Here is a 20,239-nt window from a genome sequence, read left to right on the forward strand (position 1 = left end):
GCCTCCATAAAAGTTGTGAAGTGTCAGAAACTTTAATGACAAACTTAGTTATTGTAGTTTTCACAAATACACAAATTCCACACATGCTGATTATACATTTATTTCCATTTGTAATTCATTCCATTGTGATAACTGGTGTAAATATAAGATGCTTTTGGTAAATAATTTGTGATTATTGGTTATTGATATTGATACCAGCTACAAAAACAAGCAGCAGATTTACAGATTTACAGATTTACAGATTTCTTTAAATGTGTGCGTATGATAATTAAATGATAAGGTTTTGTCCAATTTTACTCTGTCAAAGTAGTTCTTTAAAATTTTTAGAGACTGTATATGTAGTGTTGTCCTTCAAGAAATAACTGAGAATCAGAAAACATCACTTAGGTTAACTAATAAATAGAGATTTTATTCCCTATATTGTAAGATAGCATCCACCTGTTACAGTTGAGAAAATCTGAAAAAAATATCAAGTTTTTGAATGTCTTATTGCATTTTTTTAAATAAATTATTGTGGCTAAAACTGTGTAGCTGAATGTTTAAAAATATGATTTCCTGTTACTTGCATTTGAAAAGCGCTCACATGTATTTCAGTGTAGAAAAAGCAGAAACTCATAACGCTGTCTTCAGCTGTCGAACGGACAAGAAATCACGTGAGAGGATGTGAGACAAATATAACATCTGGAACCCTGAGCAGGTGACATTTTGCATATGGGGTCCTTCTTAAACAGAGAAGAAAGCAAAACTCTTCAGCTTGTTTCATGAAGCTCTAACATACAGTCCGACACCCCTCAGCTTTATTAACATTACTTTGTTTCTCTTTGTTGCTAATACCTTTCTATTTAGAAGTATTATCAGGAAACTTTAAAAACTTTCATAGCGAATGAAGAGAAAACAAAACTGTTAGTTTGTCAACAGTGAAAGAGAAAGTGACGATTGAGAAAAAGATGCTACTGCAACATGATCTACTGTGACACCGACTCCTACTTCATATTGTTTAAAGCTGTAATTGCAGAAATAGGATCCAAGTGATTATGATCTCCAACATCGTTCCCACAGTCATGAAAATCATAATGTTCTGTTTTTATTTCAACTCCATAATCATTTTGGAGGCAGCCATTTACAGTGATGTTTAGCCATATTTAGCATACTGACAAGTGTTACTATCATGTCGCCTCCCCAGTGTACAATGATGATGTCATAGGACAGTTTTAACAACAGAATAACATGCATAAGTGCACATGATTTTGTGCTTGTACTACATGTTTATGCCTTCTTGTAGGATTCCAAACACAAGTAGCTTCACATACAGTATAGGTGTCTATACTGTATGTAAAGCTGCTAGCTTTCACAGTATGTGCATGAGCTCGAACAGATTTCAGATTAAGGCTGAGTTTACAGGATTAGAATGTTCCACGAGCTGAACCAACACCTTAAATAGATCAGCCCGATGCTGGTGCTTCAGAGATACAGAGCATTTGACAACTGGACACAAAGAGAGGGCTGCATCTTCTCCAGACCTGTAGGTGAGTCTGTGCATTACTGTGTTAAATGGCAACTGAGACAGTGAAAGTTTATTTTACTTATTTCACTGAGAGGCTTGCTCTCTCTTGCAGAAACGGCCTGATCGCTTTCACACCTGGATTCACATCATTCACTTATGACTCAGAGAAAAGCAGGTTGTGCAAAGGTTCTGGAAATAAGCAGTGTAAACCTTCAGTGCAGATATAAACATAAGCTGTTGTGGTGGAACTATGCAAAGCTTACACTTGAATAAAAGTGAAGTGAAAAACACAGAAAAGGCCTGTGAACATACTCTAATGTACTGCTGCAACAAACTGTACACATAATGCTACTGTGATAGTGGATAATTCTAAATCACAGTATGTGAATACAGTAGTAGTAGTAGTAAGAGTAGCATATTGTGTACAATATTTACCTTGTAAATACTGAAGTAAAAATTACAAATAAGTGAGTGTACTTAAGTAAAAGTGCCTATTTATGCCATAACTTTCTAAGACTGCAGACCAGTGCAGGTTGGCCAGATTGGACTTGGCACTTAAGAAAAACTAAAAAATAAAGTCTGTTACATCGTTTACATATTTTTATTTTTATACATTTTCAAAGTTGTCTGTTCTGTAACAATAATAACAGTAATTTGAATTTCTGTCTTTGCGCAGATATGGCTGATGTGTTCAGGGGTCTAAATCTCCTTGAGAACCTCAAAGATTCCATAGAGAGCAATAAGTTATCAGATGTTAAAGATGCAGTGGAAGATCTCCTTATCAGCAGGATCAACTTAGCTGTGGTTGGTGACCATGGGGATGCTTCATGAATTCCCTCCGTGGCCTCGGGCCTGGGGATGAGGGGGCAGCCTCTTCTCCATCGTCGGTTGCTCCAGAGGAGGTGGCAGGTTATCCTGACCCGAAACACCCTGACTTTCGCTTGTGGGACCTGCCGCCTGTTCCACCCACTTCCCCATTTGAACCCAAGGGATACGTGGATAGAGTGAAGTTTCTACGCTACAGTGCTGCCTTCATGACATTCACACAGTTACCCCTACCCAACAGCGTGGAGGTGTTCTTGGAGGCCCGTTCTCTGCAGCAACAAGCAGTGTACTTTATTCTCTTAGCTTCGGAAAAAGACACAGAGAAGAGCCTGCATGAAAAGAAGAAAGCTAGTATGGAAGTGATGTCATCACAGGGTGTAGCAAATGCCAAAGTCTATCTAGTCAGACCATCAGCCCTGGAAAAGTTTGATTTCCCCGGTTTGTTGGAGGAGATGAGCAAAGACCTCCCAGAGATCCGAGCCCACGCTCTTCTCTTGGCTCTACCAACATTCACCTCAACCTTGGTCTCTCAGAAAAAAGAGGGAATTAAAGCACTCGTATGGGCAGCTGCCTCTCTCTCTGGGGGGGATCTCAGCTATTCCTGTTCCCCTGATGGCATCTATGGTGGACTCAAGCATAGCAGTACGTATTCTGACAAAAGCGCAGTTATCCCTGTGCCTGGATGATGAGTTGGTTGAGCGACTGGCCAGACAGCGAGGCATGGAACCCACAAGACTTAAAGGGCTTCGGAGTTGTGCACTGTCAGTGGAGGTCACCAAAGCCGAAGTTAAAAAGCGTTTGGCAGCAGCAGAAAACGACTTGGCCACAGTTTCGTCAAAGTTACTGGAGATGGCGTTGCCTAGATACACCCGTTCTGTCAGCCGCTCCTTCGCTGCCATGCTGCAAGCTTTAAATGGCGCCATTGATGAAATGGCGCTGGCTCCGGAGAAGATAGTGGCTGTTGCTGCTGGGGAGAGGAAGTGAAGTCAAACACTGTCTCTGTGTGGTGTTTCCTGTATTTCTATGATTCCCCTTCACTTTCATGTTTTTAAATACAAGAAAATCCCTTTTTATACAATTCTTATACATAAATCTTTGATACCTTTTCACTCTTGATGAGCATGAACTACTTTAGCTCTCTGTAAAAGCTTTGTAAGCATAAACTTGCAAATAGACAGCAAGTGCTCTAAGCTGCTCTGTGCCTGTTTATAAGACATCGACAAGTATTAAAATGAGGAAGTGAGAGGAGGTTTAAGTCATGCCCATTGCAGCAGGCAAATCAAAGGAGAGTATATCACTTCATAAGTGCACAGATGAAAGACTATGTTTTCTGGTTTGCATGATTGGGCATATGCAAATTCTTTAGGATTTGAAGTTAAATGTAAAAACTTCTTCACTAACGTACTTTATGAAGGATGGTGTGTGTTGCAGACTGCTACAACTAGGTTCTCTGAGGTAAGAACAAAATTATCTTAATATCTTTAATTGTGAATTGTTGCTTCTCTTTGACGGCCTAATTAAACTGCCAACGTCCTCATTGTTGGTAAAGGCTCATCTAACTCATGAACGTATAATGGTGCTGGTCTCTAGAGAATGTTCAGTTTTGATTTCCAAAGAAGCCTTTCGATTGCATGGAACAATATTTGAAATTCTAATGAAATGAATATCACTTTCACCTGGAAAAAGTGCACGTGTTTTGTTCGCATGAATACAGTAATAGTATTAGTAAGTAAAGTACAAACTGATCAGCCACAATATTAATACCTCCACAAATTCTGGGCTAATAAATGCTAATGTATTTTTATGGGTTACCCACCTGCCACCTTTATCAGCTGTGATGTCTGACCCTTATTTTTAATCATTACTATACATGTTTTGCCATATTTACCATAATCATTAGCGTTTAAAGTACACAGTTTTCTTATTGGACTACTTTTATTGTTGTACTTTAGGTAAAATGTAAATAATCTGCTCAGTAGTTTTACTTAAGTAAAGGATTTAAAGTGATACTTTAAGGCCAGTACTTCTACCACCTCTTCACAGTGTATCTCAATTTGTTGTGTATGGGTCTGTGTAGCTACAGACTGCTCAGAGTGTCCATGCTGACCCTTGACCTCCGCAACATTAAGGCCACCAATATTAATATTGTGGCCGCTCAGTGTATATTGTATAAAGTACAGTATAAGGTGGCCTTTAAATTCATGAGTGGTGAAGCAGCCAAAAGTACTTTAACCAAGGAACTGATGCCAAACAAAAGCAGTGTTCATCCAAGTCGTACTTTAATGTTTAAAAAAAAGCTAAACCAGTGTGGGGGAAGAAAGTAAATTTAGTCATATGGTTAGATAATTGGCAAACAGTCAACCAAGATGGGCTTATGGAAGAAGTCACAAAGAGGACAAGAAGTCACAGGTTGGGTCAATTTTAGAGGACTGCTTAAGATCACAGCAGGCACTTTGTTGTTACAAGGCCCAAAGCAATGTGGTAGATAGTGAGTCCTGGGGTCACAAGATCTACAAGAAGGTGCAATGAAAAGGGTTTTATTCCTTCTCAACTGACATCTTCAGATAACCTAGATAGGGACAAGAGTGATGACTGTCAACTGCATGCACCTGGTTTCTTTAGTCATGTTTTGTGAGGGTGGTTCCTTTCTTGGGTTTGAGTATAAATAGAAGGGGTTTTGAGAGATACAAGTCAGAAGAAGACACCAACATCCATGTGTTCTTCTCCCTACCGGCATGTATTAAACTGAGATGGTTCTTCACGCTGAGTTCTATAATAATTCTTCCAAGAGGGAAAATTTCTATGACACTAGCACCTGAAAATGAAACATTTGCTGTATCAACACACAATAATTACACACACAGCACAGTGAGGTTTAAAAAAAATGGAGTCTGAATACCAATTCTCTCTGCTTTTTCTTGAAATAAAAGTGACTAAGTCTGATACTGTAGCTGTGTGAGAGAAATGAAAACCAATTTGTTTGCAATGCTTCAAAATTCCTCTAATCACAAGTGTACAACTATTTTAAGATGAGGAAGAAACTTCAGTCTACTTTAAGAACTCAGAGAAAGAGGAAGAAAATGTAGAGACTAACTGATTTTTATAAAAACAACTATTTGCTTATAATGCTGGTTACAGTTATAAAAATGCTTCTGTGATGTTATGGCGTATAGAGTTATGAACACATACTTGTTTTTGTTTTTTGTTTCAGATTTGAACTTTTAGTCCTACATGATGATGAATGCTCTGACATTGGGGTGGTTGGTAATTCTGGCCCTGATAAAAAGTAGGATTTCACTATTCCACTGTGAAAATGTTCTCTTTTACATCATTTACACTGAATCCATAGACATACTGTAACTAATTTTCCATTTCTGTTTTCACAAACACAGATTTTTATTCTGTTTCCCTTCACATTCCCATGACACTGCGGGATCTTAATCCGACTGCTACAGAAGGGTCCTGCATTGATATCAAATGTGACGTCACAGGGCCCATTTCTGATGATAATGATGCATACTGGTTTTGGTTGAAGGACGCAAAATGGGATGAAAGCAATGCTGATTTTATTGGCACTGTCATTTACAGTACAAATACTGCACTGCGTCCTGTCAGTCCAGACTTTGCAGACAGAGTGAAATATATTGGCTCTTTGTCTTCAAGTTGGGGAACTAATTATAATTCCTCACCAAAGCCTCGATGCAATATTTTGATCTGCAATCTGAAACAAAGTGATAGCGGAGAGTATTCTTTCAGATATAAAAAAGGAAGCCATAAATGGTCAACCAAACCAAATGTGACCCTCAAGGTTACAGGTAAGTAAAAAGGGCAAAATATTTAAATATATGTTCAGGATGTGTATAGGAGCATAGCAGGACAAAACAAACATCTTTGACAGATGAATATGTAAAATAATGTCAATTTCTGTCCAAAAATAGCATAAAACACAATAACCTTATTGAATTAATATTGTATCTGTGCTACTTGAGTATACAATGTGTGTACTTTTGTCCCCTTTGGATTTTAAATATCTAAACTGTCAGCACTTTTGGACAGTACTGTACTGCATCAGCAAAATGAATATAAGAAATCCATGTCACACTGTTACTCATAAATGGGTTTTGAGACTTCAAACTCAGATGTCTCATTTGTTTTGATAGGTGAGGATGGAAATGGTTACTTTTGCAAATATTTACAATATATACTCAGACACTATCAGATTTGACTGATGATAAATCCACTTGCTGTCATAGAGTAGCCACATTGGTTAGGTTCTCGATGCTGAATAGGTTGTTTTTGATCTGTCATGTGAAAGCTGATAAAAGATAAAAAGTTCAGGCTAAAAACTAAACAAATTGCAAAATATGTTCAATGACATTTAGCTTTACTGACTCATTTATGATAATACATTAGTATAAAACCTTAAACTTGTAATCACAAATTGTGGGTAATTATTATGGAAACCATCCCATGATTGCAAGATCTTTTGATAAAGTTTTGATGCCGGAGGACTGGAAGGAAGTATGTTCTACTTGTCTCCAGTTTTTTCATGAACCTTCCATTAGTTGAGCACAATAGGGTTCCACCTGTTTCCACCAAACTAATTCTTCTTTACAAAATGTCATGATATATTAATGCTGTATTCTTTTTCATTTATAAGCAATACCAATATCCTTTAAGTTCACCATGTAATTTCTGCTGACTTTATTTCTTTCGTATTTTCAGAAAATCCGTGTCCAATCACTTTTGAGAACCCGCCTGCTGTGATGGAATCTGAACAGATAACACTCACATGCTCCACCCGAGGTTCATGTACTTCAGAACCACAAATTGAAGATTTGCCATTGTTATCCTCATCACAGAGCTTAAATCAACATCAGAGCAAAACTCATACAGTCAGCTTTACAGCCAGCTGGCAGGATAATGGGAAGGTGTTTTCGTGCAAAACAGCCGATAACACAGATGACTATTTAATTCGAAATATCAGCTTAACCGTAGAATGTGAGTTCATACACGGAGAATCACTTCAACTATTAGTTACTGCTGTGATCTAAATGTCAAATTTCAAATTGATGAACAGGTGTTTTCATTCAGGAGCCGATAATTCATCAATGCTTGGTGATGCTTTTAACTGTAAAACACTCATTTTATAATTAAAACTATTATGGAACAACATAACTATTCTCAACATAGATTTCAGCATTTAGTGGTCTTCAACTAGGTATAATGTTTTGGCAAATAAGACAATTAATAGCCTAAGCTACCACTTCCTTTAAGAAGTGCACCACTATTTGTGGTTTGGTTTGGTAAGAAAATTGTCACGTTATCTCAAACCACTTGAAGGCAGAATATTTGTATTTGCTAACATTACTGTATACTACAACATAAGGACAAACAATACAACCATATAAATATGTGATTGCATATCTATTATTGCCAAATAGACATATTCCTTCTAACTTATGTTGAATTTGTTGATACAGATGCTCCTAAGGAGGTATCAGCTGAGATAAGCTCTAAAAATATCAGGGAAGGACATTCAGTGACTCTCACTTGTTTGGCTAAAGGAGTTCCAGCCACAAACATTTCCTGGTTTAAAAATGACACAATGATGAAAGCGATGTCCACAATGGCAGAGTGGACGATCACAGAAATTGATGCTTCATACAGTGGAGAATATCGCTGTAAAGCTCAAAACAAACATGGAACACTCACATCAGCACCAGTGACTGTTGATGTAACATGTGAGTACTTCCTGTTTTTACTTAAAGAATTTGATGTTTGTGTAAGTCATTACTTTTCACTCTTGACATTTGTGAATGAGAAGCTGTTATTTAGCATTAGATTTACTGCACCGTAGTCATTTATTTTGGATTTGGTAGATTGTCACTTTGTGTCAAACTAAAGAAACTTTAAAATCTCCTGTTTTAGATGCCCCTGAAGTTGAGATTACAACGACTTCATCTGAGGTTACAGAAGGAGATAAAATGACTTTAACATGTTCTGTAAAGAGAAGCAACCCACAACTTGTAACCTACACTTGGCAAAAAAATGGGGCAAATATAGTAGATGGGCAGACATTTGTTGTTGATACGATGAAGCCTGAGGACAGCGGTTCCTACACATGTACAGCAAATAACGCTGTGGGATCAGGATCATCACCGGAACTTCAAATCCAAGTTAAATGTAAGTGTCTCACGTCCTTGTACTGTTTGTATGTCAGAGAGCTAATGGGACAGAAAGAAGATTAATCATCAAATTGTATCAACAATGCAAAATTCGGAGTAATTCATGGTAAATTCTCCTTCCAGACCGACCAAGGAAGACAGATATTGTCATCAGTGAATCGATTGTAAAAGCTGAACAACCCTTGTCAATATTAATATACAGCACTGTTTAGATACGATTTAGGGATCAATAATACTGATTCAACAATATAACTGAGCGGCTCTACCTCTTGATGAATAATTTTACCTTTGATACACAAAGTCAACCATCCTGTTATTAGTATTGTGCTATTTGGGTAAAATTACTAATGCAGCATTTACTCAGAGTGAGGTACTATTGTTGTGTACTATTACTATATTTACTAAAATCTCAGTAATTCTTCCACTACTGGGTAAATGGGCTGACTACATGAAATGTCTGCTCTCACAGGAGTTTAATGTTATTTCTGTGATATCCAGTTAATAAATGTTTATCACACTGGTCGTCATTACAATACAGGCAAATACATGACAACTTTTATATCTGACACTTTTCTTTTTCTAATATACATTTGTGGTAGATGCGCCCAAAGACGTGACGGTACAATCTCAACATGGTTTTGAGGTGAAAGAAAACAAGTCATTGACACTGAGCTGCAGTGCTCGTTCCTACCCACAAGTGAAATCTATCACCTGGATGAAGACAACTGATGGGAAGGAAAAAGTCTTAAAAGAAAATAATGACCAGTATATTATACAATCTGCCAGTCCCTCAGATATTGGACAGTACAGCTGTAAAGCTGAAAATGACATTGGAACAGGAACATCCCAGAAGATTCAGATTAACGTCAAGTGTGAGTAGATTGATGCCCTCGTGATGGTGTATGGATAAACCAGGAAAAAATATTAAAAATAAATATTTAGACTACTACTATAATATATACTACTGGATATATTATAAATGTATTGGACATTCTTATAAAAGAAGGTGCAAACCCTGCTGTTACCATTTACATTTGGTAACAAGAGTCTTTAGATACTGTACCTTTAGGGAGTAGGAATTTTCTAATACAGATTGGAATGTTTAGAGACAATGTGGGAGTTGTGTCAGTGTTTGCTGTTCCAGTAAAAGCCTCTTGGGAAGCCCCCATTAGCAATTTATAAATGCGACGCCACCAACGACATTGGTACAGGAGATGATAGTGAACCAGTGAACATACAAGTACTGTGTAAGTCAAAATGTTCTCCTTAACTGTTGTACCGAAAAAATATAAACCGAAGTTTGTATTTTACAACAAGTTACAGTCTGAGTATTACATTAAATCTGCATCCATGATTCCAGCACATATCTGCTTCCTCTCTACAGATTCTACCACTGAACCCATACTGTCTATGGCTGATGAGCTCACAGAAAATATGACCACCACCATCACATGCACCGTTGAAAGCTTCCCTCCATCTCAACCAGACGGTTACTGGCCAAGCAACAACAAACTCCAGTTCACATTTAATGTAACTTCAGCCCATGATGGATTGTACACCTGCAGTGCTACAAACACTGAAGGTCCAAACACAAGCAAACAGAGGAAGTTGGTGGTGAAATGTCAGTGATTCAGACGCATTTTTTTTTTTAAACAGATCATATCAAAAAATTTTCATCAAGTTAATGACATTTCCTCAAAATAGACAAAAATCCTCTTTAAAATGTCATGAATCCCACTCTGGACTCTATTTACCCCCGCCTTTGACCATCCCTGTCTTCTGAGTCTTGCGCGCTGTCTCCCAGCCCCGCTTTCTCTTTCTACCTCCATAGCTCTAACTTGTTTTTTCTTCCTTTTATTTTGGTAGCCCCCTTTGTTTCCATAGTTCACTTCGCCAACTTAACTACTCATCATCAGCCCTGATTGCTTTCACATGTGCCCCTGCCGATTTAAATCCCCTGTAAGAGTCACTCTCTGCCAGGTCTTTGGGGTGACTCTACCTATGTACTCAGAGCTGCCTGGTTGGACTTTGTTTCCTGAGTATTTAGTCTGAGGTTTGTTTTATGTTTTTTTTCCTTTGTTTTATTTGTTTATCCAAGACCTTAGGGTTGGTCAAATGAAGCAATGAACTTCATCAATTGTCTGGAAAATGGGTTCGTTCATTCAAAGTTTTATTTCAGTGACATCTTGTGGCGAAATAGTAGACAGCAAAACAATGTCCTAATAATTTTGTGATGAGTCTAACTAGGGTTTGTGTGAATAATGTAAATAGATTTTTGTAAACATTGATTATTGGGTCAGTTGATAATATAAATGTATGTAATGTAGTAATTGGGAGAAGGCATGCTTGGGTTAAAGGATGCGTTCGGATGATGGGGTGTGCTTTTTTTTTTTTTTTTATTGAGGAAAAAAAAGTTTCCACTGTGTTTGGACTGAGACGGTTTCTTTTCTTCTGTTTGAACCAGTCACGTGAATCACGCAGGGGACATGCACAGTTACTGCCATCAGTGACTTGTCTTTCTCCGCACTAAAGCGAGTTTACAAGCAGAGTTTGACGGTTTGATCGGAGCATCCGTGTCAGACAGCCTTTCTTGTTCCATGCATTGTTGCTCCAGATTTACCTCTACTCTCGTTTAGTATGTTGGCACGCACCTTTTGATTCTTAGTATCCCAGCTTCCACCGTTTCTGGCATATTATGTAATTCTGCTTCTGCTGTTCCCTATTAGTTCTACACAGCCAGCGTCATTCCCAGAAAGCTTTGCCTATTTGCACTTTACTTTGCCCTCAGATCAACAGCTCTCTCCCCCTGTATTTGCCCACTTGACAGCGTTTTTGTAATCCCTTCTGGTTATCCTAAAGTTTTCTTATGTTTTAGTTTCATTGACTGTTTCCTGTAGGTTTCCAACCCTGTCTCCTAAAAATTATGTTCCTATACAACTAAACTGCAAACGGGATAATGTGAAACTGGGAAACGTAATGACAATATGATGCTTTAGTGTTCTAAAGCTTTGCTCCTGTTACCTTCCTAATTTCTACCCTGCTTGTGTTTAGATACTGTCTAGTTTGGTCTATGTGGATTATGACTATCCATGTAGGGATATATTGTATTTCTATTTTTTTAATGCTTCAATAAACTCCCATTTACCCTCACTCCCTGTCTGTATATTAACTTGGGTCCACCCTTATACACTAGCTGGGGGGAGGGCTGAAAACAGAACATTACATCCATCAGCCATGGACAGAGATGTTAAAAAACATTTGTAAGTTGAATTACATAGGTGAAAGAAGGCAGTATTTGACGTCTTAAATGTGTTTTTCAAAGGAGATGTTGTGGTCAAGCTCTGAGAAATAAGTTATCAAGTGTTATTGTTATCGGTGAAACAAGCTGGGCCAATAACCAGCACCTCAGTTTTTTAGGAGCATGAAGTTGATGGGTATTTTATCTTTTCCTAACTAGAAAGGCAGGACTCTAATTTTTTTTTTTTTACTTAATTAGTGACCGGAATTGTCTTATCTTCATAAATGCAGATAAAAATTAAGCTAAGCTGCTAAATTCATAAACAGATAAACCTGGGCCATTTATGTTTAAATCTAGTAACAAAAACTGCATCATCATCAATGAGCTCAGCAAGTCAGACTCTGAATCACATCAGCTCAGAGTTAAGAGAAACAGGATTGATTCTCTCCAACAGCAACAGTCTCTGTTCTTGGTCTCTGGATCTGTTACTGAAATTACCTGAACATGGAGAAGAGCATTAGTTGATGATTCTCACATCACAGGAAACATCCCCTGATTTCAAGACTGAGACTCTGACTGCCGTCACACAGAGAGACAGCTCAACTTTGACCTTTGACCCTTCAGCTGAACATCATCGCACAGAAGTTACCCGTAAGGTCAGCTTCACAGGAAACATAATAATAGAGGAGACAGTGACTCTGAATGTGTCCTGTAAGTAAAACTAAGCTGAAACTTGAGCATCTTTCCCATCTATATGCATGCTAAGAGATGTAATGTCATTGACGCTCACTAGCCACTTTGTTTGGTGCAACTGTACAATCAAGTGCAATCCAATACAACAGCTCTTCTATGAATTATACTTTTAGAATGTTATAGTTTCTCAGTTTATAGGTTGAAACTGTCAGTTGATAATTCAACTGTTTATTACTGAGGTCATAGTGGGTAGTAGAGTCGTACTGGAGTGGATGATAAGAAGAGGTGTATCTAATGTTTTGGCCACCTCTTTCATTTTAAACAAGGTGGCACACTGACCTGGCCAGTGAGTGTATGTAATCTGAACTGTGTTGAATTTTATACAGTCGGCATTGATATAGCAGGAACTTCCTATAAAAATCTAATTCCATGTGAATGTATTAATTAAAAAAAAATGTGAATAAGCAGTTAGAAATTTTAGCACTTGATTTAGAAGCTTCTAAAAACCTGTGTATAATGCATACGAAACCTGCATATGATGTTGGGTGGTACAGAATGCCCTCAGCAGACAGTGCTGCTTTAACCTCTTTAACACCACTTCTGCAGAAGTACAATTATACAGAAATTGTACTTATTGGTGATCTAGTTATTGGTTATAACCAGTTTCTGATGAGTTCAATGCCTCCTGTGATTCATAAAATCTGTCTTAAATAGTAGACAGTCCCACATGACTGAACCCAAAGAGTCGAGCAATATCTACCTTTGTTGATTTAATTCTGACAAAAGTTCCTCATAAATATTCAACTGCTTCCATATTTGCAAATGACATCAGTGATCATTGTATTGTTGTAACGGTTCAGAAAACAAAAATACCCAAAACAGAACCAAGTGAAATCATGAAGCATGACATGAAACAATCCTTTTTTTGTGTGTGTGAATATATGACACAGTGGTAGTGACAGAATGTGAATGCAACCAGAAGGGGACACAGGCCAGTGTCTTCTAGTGCCAGTCCCAAGTCTAGATAAATGCAGAGGGTTGTAGTTAAATTAGCCAGACATTGAATCGCATTGAGGGTGTTGTACCTCCAAATGAACGACTGCGATTTCTGTGTTGCATCTGACAGATGGAAGTGGGGTGGGGTTAGAGGTAGTGCCGTTTAGGCAGTAGAAGATGATCACAGCGATCCCCAAGAAGCAGCTGAAGCAGGAGCAGGTGTGGCAGCAGGCAAATCGGACGTGGAGTACTCCACCATTCATTTCTCTGCATCGAAAAGCAATAGTGTAACAAAGTTGGAGAATTTACCAGAGACAGAGTATGCTGAAATCAAAACAGAAGCAGAGGAGAGCCGAGCGGGAGAGGACAGACAGGAGACTGGGAATATGGAGGAGGCAGAGGAGGTGGGAGGGGAGGATGCAGCGCAGTATTCTGATGTGAAGGATGTCATCGGTGAGATTTAAGCATCCTGTGGTGTGATTGTGCATAGATTGAGTTTGCAGTGTAAGATGTCTGATGGGATTAACAATCAATAACTAAACCTTAGTTAAGCCTTTAAAGCAGTTAACTGTTAACAGCAAGTTTCTGCAGTAACACTGGCCCTTGTACAGTAGTTTACAAACTGTTGACTTATGTAAAGAATTTTTTTTTGTTTGTTTTTTTTAGAGACATGTAGACATGTTTCATTTTGAAATCTTGCCACAATATGAAGAAACAGGCTCATTCATATGTACTTATATGTAGTTACATACTTCTCTGTGATTACGCAAAACATAGTCAAATGATTAAGAGGACCAACAAAAATGTAAAAAGCTACAAATCTTATACTATATCTTAAATGCCAGTTTGCAGTGGGTCAGTGACTTTTAGCATGTAAACTGTTTAATTCTGGCTTCATTAATGTTACACTCTTCATCTCATTAATCCCACGATGGTGGAACAAGCTACCAAACTCTGCACGCGTAGCAAACTCACTCCCAATCTTCAAAAACTGCTGAAAACATATCTCTTCCGCACCTTCCTATGCACTTCAATCTATTTAATCTATTTAAAAAAAATTCTCCTCTTGTCTCATGTAACGTAAACGCTTCTTCTGATAGGACTTTGCTTTGATGTTTCCTCCTTGACTTAGATTTATGCTTGCCTTGTTCCTCACCTGTCGCTTTGGATAAAAGCATCTGCTTAATGACTAAATGTCTAATGTTAGAAGTCTTCTACACATTGCTTGTAAGAAACCAGGGTGCGTAAAAGTTCAGCAAAGGGTCTGTACACTTCCACATTTTATTATGTTACAGCCCTTTTCCCAAATGGATTAAATTCTTTTTTTTTCTTATTTCTAGTTCTACAAAAAATAGCCCATAATGACAATGTGAAAGAAGTTTGTTTGAAAAATGTATTAAAAATAAAAAATATTAAACAAAATCACTTGTACATAAGTATTCATGACCATCTGTGGGAAATTTGGTTGATTGGACATAATCTGTCTATATAAGGTCCCACAGTTAACAGTGCACTTAAGAGCACAAACCAAGCCACAAAGCCCAAGGAATTGTCTGTAGACCTTCGAGACAGAAAAATTTCTGCAGCGATCCCAATGATCGCAGTGGCCTTCATCATCCGTAAATGGAAGAAGTTTGAAACCACCAGGACTCTTCCAAGAGCGGACCAGCTGGCCAAACTGACCAATCAAGACAGAAGGGCCTTAGTCAGGGAGGTGACCAAGAACTTGATGGTTAATCTGAAAGAGCTCCAGCGTTTCTCTGTAGAGAGAGGAGAACCTTACAGAAGAACAACCATCTCTGCAGGTAGAGTGGCCAGATGGAAACCCCTCCTAAGTAAAAGGCACATGGCAGCCTGCCTGAAGGACTCTCGCACCATGAGAAATTAAAGGGGTCAGACTGGTGGGATGGTTCATCTTTCAATAGGACAACGACCCTAAGCACACAGCCAAGATAACAAAGGAGGGGCTACAGGACAACCCAGACTTGAACCTGATTGAATGTCTCTGGAGAGATCTGAAAATGGCTGTGCACAGATGTTCCCCATCCAACCTGATGGAGGTTGGGAGGCACTGAAAAGAAGAATGGGAGAAACTGCCCAAAAATAGGTGTGCCAACCGTGTAGCCTCATACTCAAAAGACTTGTGGCTGTAATTGGTGCTAAAGGTGTTTAACAAAGTATTGAACAAAGGCCATTTTTTTGTTTTGTTTTTTATGTTTAATAAATTTGCAGTGTATTGTTTGTGGAACTTTGAGGAAAATAATACATTGAATCCACTTTGGAATAAGGCTGTAAAATGTGGAAAAAGATGAGCAATTTGAATACTTTCTGAATGCATTGTAACCACAATGCTCACACTGTTCCTTCACTCAGTAAATCTACACTTTTTTAATTCTAATTAAATGCAAAGATGCTCCATCTTTCTCTGACAGAGTTATTATTATAATAAAATATTTCTGTATTAGAAACAATAAGAAACAGGAGGTTTTGCTGCCATGGTTACACGTATCAGTACAACATCAGCCTTGGTTTTAGCCTAGAATGTGATTACAGTTTGGACTGTTCAGTCCATCAGTTCTCATTTTAAGTGCCATTGTATGCTCTACCTGCTACCAGAGAATAAATGTGTCAATTCTTACTTAAGGAATTACAGTATCATCCTCTCTTCATTTCTTACATGTGTTTATTGTTGATTTGACTGACTTCTGAGATGATATGAAATACAGTATGTATCACAAGCAACACAGAATCTAAGATGTGTTTCGTGCCTTTGAGTTCAGATTAGATCAAATTATGACTCGTGTTTTTGACTTAAAATGTGACACTTAGGAACTAAGGGTTTTAATGTGGTCTGTCATACAGTATTTGCCTCCATAATAATTGTGAAGTGTCTCAAACTTTAATGACAAACTTATTTATTTTAGTTTTCACAAATACACAAATCCCTAAAGTGTTGATTTTTAAGTTTATTTTCACTTTTTAAATCTTTTTTTCTTCTTTTTTTTTGTGATGACTGATGTAAATTTAAGATGCCTTTGGTAACAAAATTTCGAATATTGGTAATTGAATCTGATAACGGCTGCAAAAACAAGGAGCATATTCAGGTCTTTTGGTTTATAGATTTCTTTAAATGTGTGGATATGATAAATAATGAGCAGCTCTAAGCACCTTTAATTTTGTCTAAGTAGCTCTTTAACCTTCGAGGCACCTTGGTGGACCAAACGTTTACTTTCTGCCATTTATGTTTTTGATCCTCAATATATCAATCGAAAAGGCTAATCTTATGAAACTTGGCCAGGATATTTTTATATTTGAAATTCCATGAATTATTTTATATTATAAATATAATATTATAATATAAATATTATATTATATTTTAATGGTTTTCCCATGAATACCTGATAAATGTAAGCCTCTACTGTCAAAATACAGGGAAAATATATATAAAAACCTATTTTCCCTGTATTTTGACGGTAGAGGCTTCACAGGTAAAGAGTGGAGGCATACATGCATATCTCCTAGAGTAAAAACTTCATTTTTAAGTTTCCTTGAGGGTTAAGGGAAAAATTTTGGAGCCTGTATATGGTGTTGTCCTTTAAGAAATAGCTAAGAAACAGAAAACATCACTTAAGTTAACTGAAAATAGAGATTTAATGCCCCATATTGTAAGATAGCATCCACCTGTTACAGTTGATATTTTTTTCAGATTTTCTCAAGTTTTTGAATGTCTTATTGCATTTTTTTAAATAAATCTTTGTGGCTAAAACTTTGTAGCTGAATGTTTAAAAATATGATTTCCTGTTACTTGCATTTGAAAAGCGCTCACATGTATTTCAGTGTAGAAAAAGCAGAAACTCATAACGCTGTCTTCAGCTGTCGAACGGACAAGAAATCACGTGAGAGGATGTGAGACAAATATAACATCTGGAACCCTGAGCAGGTGACATTTTGCATATGGGGTCCTTCTTAAGCCAGCTTGTTTCATGAGGCTCTAACATACAGTCCGACACCCCTCAGCTTTATTAACATTACTTTGTTTCTCTTTGTTGCTAATACCTTTCTATTTAGAAGTATTATCAGGAAACTTTAAAAACTTTCATAGCGAATGAAGAGAAAACAAAACTGTTAGTTTGTCAACAGTGAAAGAGAAAGTGACGATTGAGAAAAAGATGCTACTGCAACATGATCTACTGTGACACCGACTCCTACTTCATATTGTTTAAAGCTGTAATTGCAGAAATAGGATCCAAGTGATTATGATCTCCAACATCGTTTCCACAGTCATGAAAATCATAATGTTCTGTTTTTATTTCAACTCCATAATCATTTTGGAGGCAGCCATTTACAGTGATGTTTAGCCATATTTAGCATACTGACAAGTGTTACTATCATGTCGCCTCCCCAGTGTACAATGATGATGTCATAGGACAGTTTTAACAACAGAATAACATGCATAAGTGCACATGATTTTGTGCTTGTACTACATGTTTATGCCTTCTTGTAGGATTCCAAACACCAGTAGCTTCACATACAGTATAGGCGTCTATACTGCATGTAAAGCTGCTAGCTTTCACAGTATGTGCATGAGCTCGAACAGATTTCAGATTAAGGCTGAGTTTACAGCATTAGAATGTTCCACGAGCTGAACCAACACCTTAAATAGATCAGCCCGATGCTGGTGCTTCAGAGATACAGAGCATTTGACAACTGGACACAAAGAGAGGGCTGCATCTTCTCCAGACCTGTAGGTGAGTCTGTGCATTACTGTGTTAAATGGCAACTGAGACAGTGAAAGTTTATTTTACTTATTTCACTGAGAGGCTTGCTCTCTCTTGCAGAAACGGCCTGATCGCTTTCACACCTGGATTCACATCATTCACTTATGACTCAGAGAAAAGCAGGTTGTGCAAAGGTTCTGGAAATAAGCAGTGTAAACCTTCAGTGCAGATATAAACATAAGCTGTTGTGGTGGAACTATGCAAAGCTTACACTTGAATAAAAGTGAAGTGAAAAACACACACAAAAAAAAGCCTGTGAACATACTATAATGTACTGCTGCAACAAACTGTACACATAATGCTACTGTGACAGTGGGTTAAGGTGGAGCTAGTTCATTGACGTGAGATACATGTGGTCTAATGGATTCTAAATCACAGTATGTAAATACGGTAGTAGTAGTAGTAAGAGTAGCATATTGTGTACAATATTTACCTTGTAAATACTGAAATAAAAATTCTCAAAAAGTGAGTGTACTTAAGTAAAAGTGCCTATTTATGCCATAACTTTCTAAGACTGCAGACCAGTGCAGGTTGGCCAGATTGGACTTGGCACTTAAGAAAAACTAAAAAAATAAAGTCTGTTACATCGTTTACATATTTTTATTTTTTATACATTTTCAAAGTTGTCTTTTCTGTAACAATAATAACAGTAATTTGAATTTCTGTCGTTGCGCAGATATGGCTGATGTGTTCAGGGGTCTAAATCTCCTTGAGAACCTCAAAGAGTCCATAGAGAGAAATAAGTTATCAGATGTCAAAGATGCAGTGGAAGATCTCCTTATCAGCAGGATCAACTTAGCTGTGGTTTGTGACCGTGGGGATGCTTCATGAATTCCCTCCGTGGCCTCGGGCCTGGGGATGAGGGGGCAGCCTCTTCTCCATCGTCGGTTGCTCCAGAGGAGGTGGCAGGTTATCCTGACCCGAAACACCCTGACTTTCGCTTGTGGGACCTGCCGCCTGTTCCACCCACTTCCCCATTTGAACCCAAGGGATACGTGGATAGAGTGAAGTTTCTACGCTACAGTGCCGCATTCATGACATTCACACAGTTACCCCTACCCAACAGCGTGGAGGTGTTCTTGGAGGCCCGTTCTCTGCAGCAACAAGCAGTGTACTTTATTCTCTTAGCTTCGGAAAAAGACACAAAGAAGAGCCTGCATGAAAAGAAGAAAGCTAGTATGGAAGTGATGTCATCACAGGGTGTAGCAAATGCCAAAGTCTATCTAGTCAGACCATCAGCCCTGGAAAAGTTTGATTTCCCCGGTTTGTTGGAGGAGATGAGCAAAGACCTCCCAGAGATCCGAGCCCACGCTCTTCTCTTGGCTCTGCCAACATTCACCTCAACCTTGGTCTCTCAGAAAAAGGAGGCATTTAAAGCACTCGTATGGGCAGCTGCCTCTCTCTCTGGGGGGATCTCAGCTATTCCTGTTCCCCTGGTGGCATCTATGGTGGACTCAAGCATAGCAGTACGTATTCTGACAAAAGCGCAGTTATCCCTGTGCCTGGATGATGAGTCAGTTGAGCGACTGGCCAGACAGCGAGGCATGGAACCCACAAGACTTAAAGGGCCTCGGAGTTGTGCACTGTCAGTGGAGGTCACCAAAGCCCAAGTTAAAAAGCGTTTGGCAGCAGCAGAAAACGACTTGGCCACAGTTTCGTCAAAGTTACTGGAGATGGCGTTGCCTAGATATGCCCGTTCTGTCAGCCGCTCCTTCGCTGCCATGCTGCAAGCTTTAAATGGCGCCATTGATGAAATGGCGCTGGCTCCGGAGAAGATAGTGGCTGTTGCTGCTGGGGAGAGGAAGTGAAGTCAAACACTGTCTCTGTGTGGTGTTTCCTGTTTTTCTATGATTCCCCTTGACTTTCATGTTTTTAAATACAAGAAAATCCCTGTTTATACAATTCTTATACATAAATCTTTGATACCTTTTCACTCTTGATGAGCATGAACTACTTTAGCTCTCTGTAAAAGCTTTGTAAGCATAAACTTGCAAATAGACGGCAAGTGCTCTAAGCT

The 20,239-nt window shown here is 38.3% G+C and overlaps 1 protein-coding gene and 2 pseudogenes across 2 annotated transcripts; all 3 read left to right on the top strand.

Moving 5' to 3' along the window:
• The first annotated feature begins 805 nt into the window (after nt 1–805).
• LOC137130592 (interferon-inducible GTPase 5-like) lies at nt 806–3,456 on the top strand (annotated as a pseudogene).
• Nucleotides 3,457–3,633: 177 nt separating this feature from the next.
• Nucleotides 3,634–11,667, top strand: LOC137130590 (B-cell receptor CD22-like). 2 transcript variants are annotated; one of them, XM_067510952.1, is made up of 8 exons: nt 3,634–3,784; nt 5,541–5,615; nt 5,722–6,144; nt 7,055–7,330; nt 7,813–8,073; nt 8,261–8,515; nt 9,117–9,389; nt 9,902–11,667. In XM_067510952.1, exons 2-8 carry the CDS (start codon nt 5,561–5,563, stop codon nt 10,144–10,146), a joined length of 1,788 nt encoding a protein of 595 aa, XP_067367053.1. In that variant the 5' UTR covers nt 3,634–3,784; nt 5,541–5,560; the 3' UTR covers nt 10,147–11,667. The 2 variants fall into 2 exon arrangements, with proteins under 2 accessions (XP_067367053.1, XP_067367055.1); XM_067510954.1 differs by having other exon boundaries at nt 7,055–7,135.
• Nucleotides 11,668–17,462: 5,795 nt separating this feature from the next.
• LOC137130593 (interferon-inducible GTPase 5-like) lies at nt 17,463–20,232 on the top strand (annotated as a pseudogene).
• The last annotated feature ends 7 nt before the right edge of the window (nt 20,233–20,239 follow it).

This window comes from Channa argus, chromosome 7, assembly GCF_033026475.1.
Source record: "Channa argus isolate prfri chromosome 7, Channa argus male v1.0, whole genome shotgun sequence".
Taxonomy (NCBI): domain Eukaryota; kingdom Metazoa; phylum Chordata; class Actinopteri; order Anabantiformes; family Channidae; genus Channa; species Channa argus.